The sequence below is a fragment of the Pteropus alecto genome, unplaced genomic scaffold (genome assembly GCF_000325575.1).
Source record: "Pteropus alecto unplaced genomic scaffold, ASM32557v1 scaffold97, whole genome shotgun sequence".
NCBI lineage: Eukaryota > Metazoa > Chordata > Mammalia > Chiroptera > Pteropodidae > Pteropus > Pteropus alecto.
This window is the reverse complement of record NW_006439713.1, coordinates 547,809-553,958: the sequence shown is the minus strand read 5'-3', so window position 1 is coordinate 553,958 and position 6,150 is coordinate 547,809. Positions and strand designations below refer to the sequence as shown.

General features: G+C 59.5%; 1 protein-coding gene across 2 annotated transcripts in view; it reads left to right on the top strand.

Moving 5' to 3' along the window:
- Positions 1–6,150, top strand: part of PDE9A (phosphodiesterase 9A) — a 49,055-nt gene that overhangs the window by 21,462 nt on the left and 21,443 nt on the right. For both annotated transcript variants that reach the window (XM_025050212.1, XM_025050213.1), the window contains exons 4-6: positions 169–223; positions 1,024–1,094; positions 6,025–6,109. In XM_025050212.1, the coding sequence (XP_024905980.1) occupies positions 169–223; positions 1,024–1,094; positions 6,025–6,109 (211 nt within the window). The remainder of the gene's footprint in view (positions 1–168; positions 224–1,023; positions 1,095–6,024; positions 6,110–6,150) is intronic.

Sequence of the window (6,150 nt, the reverse complement as noted above, 5' to 3'; positions counted from 1 at the left end):
GAGCATTTGGAGGTGGACAGGAGAGGCCCCGGGGTGCAGGCAGGGGGCCGGAGCTTGCGTCCAGTGAGGCAGGCCGCTCCTGGCCACGTCGGAGCCGCGTGGCTTCAGGCCCGTGGTGACCCGCAGGCCCTTCGCTTTTCCCGTCTGACTTTCTGTTTTGGTCTGTAGAGAAAGAAGAGTTAATCCAGACCGTGCTGACCCAGGTCGCCGAGCAGTTCTCAAGGTACGGCACCTCCTACGCCCACAGTCCTGGGACATGCGCTTGTTCCGTTCACGGCAGCGGTGCCCCTTTTTTGAGGGGGCCGTCTCGGCCGCAGACACTCACCCGCAGGGGCTGCCCCCCCAGTGCGGGCCTCCCGGGAGCCCCGGAACTAGGCCGGCTCGCTGAGCTCCAGGAGGCGCTCGCCCCAAAGCAAGACCGAGTCAAGCGGGCACGTTTAGAATGAGCTCGCAAGCCCAGGATGCTCTGGGACGTGGTTCTGGGACCCAGGGCCCCGCCTATGGGAATTGACTCCGTTTTCGGGAACACTTTCTCCCAGAGGTCCCGGGGGGTGGGGGGCAGGGGGTCTTTGTCGCTGTGGGCCATTCAGCCGGTCCGTTTCTCACTGCTCCAGGGTCATTCAAACGAGAAAGAGCAAGTGGTGACACTTTCTTAGAGCCCAAGACACGTTTGAATGAATGGGTCGGAGAGGGCACACCGGGTCCTCCGAAGGCGGTCTGGGGCCAGGGCCAGGGGGCTGGGCTTGTCGACCCAGCTGCCCACTCCCAGGCACGGGAAGGAAGCGTTCCCACCGGCGTGGTCCCGCTGTGTGTTCCCGGCTCGGAAAGTACACCCCTTAGATAGTCTGAGGGCGTCTCTCCTCGCCGCCACCCCAGACATGGCAAGACTCCTGGCGTCTCTGCGGCCCCCCACCAGCCCGCCCCCCACCCCCGAGGCCACAATTCGACAGCTGTTGGCCGAAGCTGCATTAACTTCGAGACTCATGAGCTGTGTCTCGTCTTCCTCTCCTCTTTCATTCCCAGGGCATTTAAAATCAACGAGCTGAAAGCCGAAGTCGCCAGCCACCTGGCCATGCTGGAGAAGCGCGTGGAACGTGAGTGCAGCTCTCGCTCCGCTCGCTTCGCGGTCCTGTAACCTCCGCTTCAGTTAGCCATGTAGACCCAGGTGACGGGAGGGCAAGAGCGTGTCTTTCCCCGGTGGAAAGATTAATGCCAGCAAAGCCCAGAACAGCGGGGAAGCCACGCACCTTAAACGTAGCGTCGCAGGCGCAAGGTGACACGCCGCGTGTGCCAGCAAGGGCACATGCGAAGCGTTCTTCCCGTGCACAGGGAAGCCCCCCGCTTTAGACCTCTCCGGGAAGGCACTTCTGCTGACCACCTTGCGTGTGTCTCTGTGCGTAAACGAGGATGCGCGGCCCCGCGCCCTGTGGTTTCACGGGCTTTTTGGACTATGTCCACTAAACCCTCGCCCCCCGGGTCCCAGGCTCCACAAAGGCCAGCAGAAAAACTGCAAGTGAGCAAGGCGGGGTGATCCCAGCCTCAGCCAGAGAGCAGACAGTAAAATCTGGGAGGGGAACAGCCCCGAGTCATGCGACCCTTGTGTCCTCACCCATAAACAAGGAGCAGAGCTCGGACTCCGCCAGCGTCAGGGCAAAGGTTAACGGTTTATGGCACCGTATTTATTCACTTCCAGGATGAGTAAACAAAATCCAGACCTGAGGTCATAGCATCGCGAAACACTGTCCTGTGTCCTTGTGTCTCCAGGGCCCTCTGCCTGTCCCTGACAAGGACACCTGTCTTTGGATTCAGGGCCCGCCCTAATCCAGGGTGCCCTCATCTCAGGATACCTGCCAAGAACCTTTGTCTAAATAAGGTCCCACCCACAGGTTCTGGGGCTAAGGATGTGACCCCATCTTTTGTGGAGGGGACACAGTTCAAGGCAGGCTCGGCTTCCCACCAAGCCCCGCAGAGCAGGGACTTCTCCAGACGTGGGAGGGGTTCAGGTAAAGAACACGGAAAATGAAAAAGGTTCGCTGCCGAGTCCCCGTCTGCATTTCCAGAGGGGAAGTCACAGTCCCCACCTGGCGTGCTGGTGCCCAGGGACAGTGGGCGCCTCTGCCCCCCCCACACCCTCCCCACTGCCCACCGCCACTGCAAAAGGCAAGCTGAAGGGGCCGCTAAGGAATTGTCGAAACTCCTGCAGCAAACCCGGTTGACCTCAGCTTGGGTGGCTGCCAGCGTCTGGCCAGGGAGACGATGATCAGGCTGAGAAGGCTTTTATTTTGCCTTGAAGCGGCATGTGGACGGAGGACCGTCAAAGGACGCGGCCCGCCTGCCCTTCTCCCCTGGCCCATCTGGGGCCGGTCCCTCCGCGGAGGGAAGGCGCCTCTCTGCAGGGCCGTCGGGTAAACCACAGAAATCCTGCAGGCGCACACAGCTTACCTGGAGCAGGCGTCACCCCTCCCCGCTCAGAGCTCAGGCTCGATGCCTACGTCAGAATCACTGGTGTCGTGACCAGCTGTGCTCCTTTCTAGCACCGAGGCCAGGCGGGCGGGAAGGTGGGGGGCGGGGGGACCTCCCTCTCTCAGGAGCCGCCCGGAGACAGCAATGCCCTGCCCCAGAGACGGGGAAGGGGCCAGGACAGTCCTTGTGAGGAGAGGGGCCTGCAGCTGGACTTGTCGTGCAGATCGCTCGGGGGAAAGGTCATCCCTGCTGCTCAGACGGTCAGTCCTGACCCTGCACAGCTGCCAGAGCAAGCTGGCCTGGGCCGCCGGACTGGGGGGCTGCTGGAAGCCCAACAGCTGGACCGCTCCGCCGGCCCGGGCCAGAGGTAGACACACACACTACACATGCTACACACACGCGTGAACAGACACAGGTACATGCACTCACGCACACGCATGTAAACACACGTCCACACCCCACGCTCACGTGCACGCACACTTTATCTGGTGTGTGCGAGCTGTTACGAGCTCTCCTGCTTCTCGAGTTCCCGGGGGCGCCCAGCCGGCCCGGTGTCCGTGAGCCGCGTTTCACTGTGTGACTCGTTTTAAGTGGAATTTCCTCTTTTTCTCCTTCTCAAACATACTATTCTTCTGAATCAAATACACATTTCTCCATTTCTTTAATTCGCTCTAAAAGCTTTCCTTCCTTTTTATGGAAAATGTTTGCCTTCTCCAAGGAGTCCGGGGTCCCGCCCAGGTCAGAGGTCATCCTGTAAACACAGGACACGGGGTCCTCGCCTGCTTCCTGGTCGGAGACGGAGCGTCACAGAGGCCTCGCTCCCTTCCTTCCTTGTTCCTTGGACACTGGCCGCTGTGCCAGGCGCAGGGCAGCCCTGACCCCCAACCCCCTGTCCTGTGCCCAGGGCGTGGACCAAAACCTAAGCACGGGGAGAACCGGCCCAAGGTCACGCGAACAATTCTGGAGACTCGAAACTGAAACCAAACCTGGCTTTTCTGTTTGTCACTCGGGAACGTGCCTTGTGCAAACCCTTTACCAGCGTCCTTGGAGGAAGTGTTGCAGCTCCCGTGTCCTTAGGAGCCTGGCGTTCGCTCTGCAGCCAGGGGACGGCCCCGGCCCCTGCCGCCTCTCGCTTGAGCCCAGCGAGGCCGCTGGGGGCCGGCAGAGAGCAGGGCCGCCCCCGAACTGTTCTGCCCCTGCCCGCCAAGGCCCGTCCCCAAGGCCAGCGTCCCTCTCGGAAGGTCGTTCTTAAGAGTTCTCCCTGTGACTTGCAGGGGCCCACGGGACCACCTCTGAAGTCCAGGAGGGGACAGCTGGGCTTCCAAAAGCAGCCCCAAGCCCGGGGAAGCACGGAGGGACGGGAGCCCGCCCGCTCTCAAGCCTCGTCCCCCACGTCCTGCTCTTTAATCCTGTGAAGACTTGTTTTTCTCTTCCATTGATTAATGAGTGACTTATCTCCATTTCCTTGGCAACCAGGCTCTTCATAAACATAATTGCCACGAATTCTGAATCTCTGGGATTCAAATTGGCAGCATTACACTGGGTCGCTCCAATGGCTTAATTTAAACATCACTCCTAATAAATGACCAGGGAGTCTGATCTACGTCCACTCCAATGTCGGTAGCCACATGTCACACACCCGCCGGAGACCGTGAGCCAGGAGGCGGCTGCTGGCACTCCGAGTGCCCTCGACGAGAACAATGCGGGGAAAGCAAGTGAGAAAACACAGCAAACGGCACGATCCTGACTTTGACCTCTCAAAATTAAGGAAAGACAGATAGGTAGATAGATAGATAGACAGACAGACAGACGATGGACGGACAGACAGACATTTAGACTGCATGGGGGATGGGAGAGACGCCTGGAAGGGGCCCTGCCAATATATGTAATATTAAATGGGTGGTTTTCTGGCCCAGTCGGTTCAGAGATAAATGTTTCTTCTTCCGGATGGGCCGTATTTCCTCCGTTTTGTACATAACGATGTTTGAGGCATAGTAAACGTAGCCCAGACCTCGAGTGCAGGGCACGGCTCCCCGGCTTCGTCTCTTCCCCACACCGGCCGACTTATCAGATCAGAGTCTACACAACATGCTAGGCCTCTTCTCTAGATCTAGTCACTTTCTGGAATTTCCTGTCCTTCGCGTGGCAGTAAGACTGAGCTCTTTCTGGCCACTGACGTCGACTCTGCTGTTTGCTGATGTTAGTGTCCTCCTGGCATATGGCAGACACGGCCCCTCTGGGGTCCTCTGCTCCGCGGGCTGAGCATCCTGCAGTGTGGACCAAGGCCTGGGCGTGGCTGCGAGGCCACAGTGCCCTCCTGTCCCAATGCAAACCCCGAACGGTCTGCGCTGGTGTCCCTTTCCTCAGGAGGGGACTTGCGGCCTTCATTGACTTCCAAATGGCATCTGTGACACTAGAGAGAGCTCAGAACACCCCCCTCCCAAGGGCAGTTGTGGGCTTTGAGTGAGCGAACAGAAACGTACCCAGCATCGTCCCCTGTGGGTCCCCAATGGCAGCACACGTGCCATCGGCCACGGGGACAGCTGGTTCAAAAGGCTTGCATTGAAGACCCCATGCTTTGGTCCCATGTCTTGGTAGAGAAGGGACAGTGTCCCAGGCACGGCACAGACGCAAGTCACCAGAACCAGATCTGAGTAGCAGATCCTCCAGATTCTGGCCACTTTGGGCAAAAAGAAGCAATGTTTTTGCATAGCCTCTCGCCCCCGCCCTTGGCCTCTGACCCTGAGAATGTTTAGGAAACTTGCAGGGGTGGGAGGGGCGGGGCGGTTATGTTCCAGCCCAGCTGCCCTGGGCGAGTGTCCCCAACACGTGCTCTGAGCCTCCGCAGTTCCGTCGGGGTGAGAGGAACTGCTGAAGTCACCGAGTTTCTTCGTCTTCCTTAGAAATCATCCACGTTTTATTTTTAGCCGGAGATACAGTAGCATCGTGGGCCGTATCCTTTCGCATAAAAATCACGGTGTGATTACAAAGTAACAAAGCCAGTCCTTTTTTCGTGAACGACTGAGCTAAAAGCCACCTGCCTCCTAGCGCTGTTTCCGGCTCGCCGTGCGGCCTGCCGGAGGCAGCGTCCCCGGTCAAACCCTGGCCTGGAGGAGTGAGCCTCGGTTCGTTGAGAAACGTGTCCTGGCTTCTCAGACACAGCTCTGCCACGGGACTCCGGGAACGTGACCCGGCCCGGGCTCTGCTCAGCCTTCACGTGGCCTGACTGCTCCTCATCCATCCAGGTCCACACGTGGCCTGGCGACCCACTGAGGCTTCCGTCACATCTTAATGGGTGCGAGAAAAGTCTTGATTCAGGGAGCGGGGCGAGGGGTTTCCGCCCCGTAGATGCCCACAGATGGAGGGAACAGCTCACGTGTGGCCTGGAACAGGCCCGAGATGTCAGAGTCAGCTGTGGCCGGGGGTGGCGGCGAGACCTGGGCACCAGTGCTGAACTGGCTCCTCCCCGGGGAATGGGCAGCCACGGGCCAACCCCACTGACCAGCCTCTCAAGGCCCTCCGTGTATCCATGGTAACCCCCTCGTGTCTCTTCGTCACCAGTGGAGGGACTGAAGGTGGTGGAGATTGAGAAATGCAAGAGCGACATTAAGAAGATGAGAGAGGAGCTGGCGGCCAGGAGCAGCAGGTGAGGCGCGCGGGCCGGCGGGGCCGGGGGACAGCGGGGAG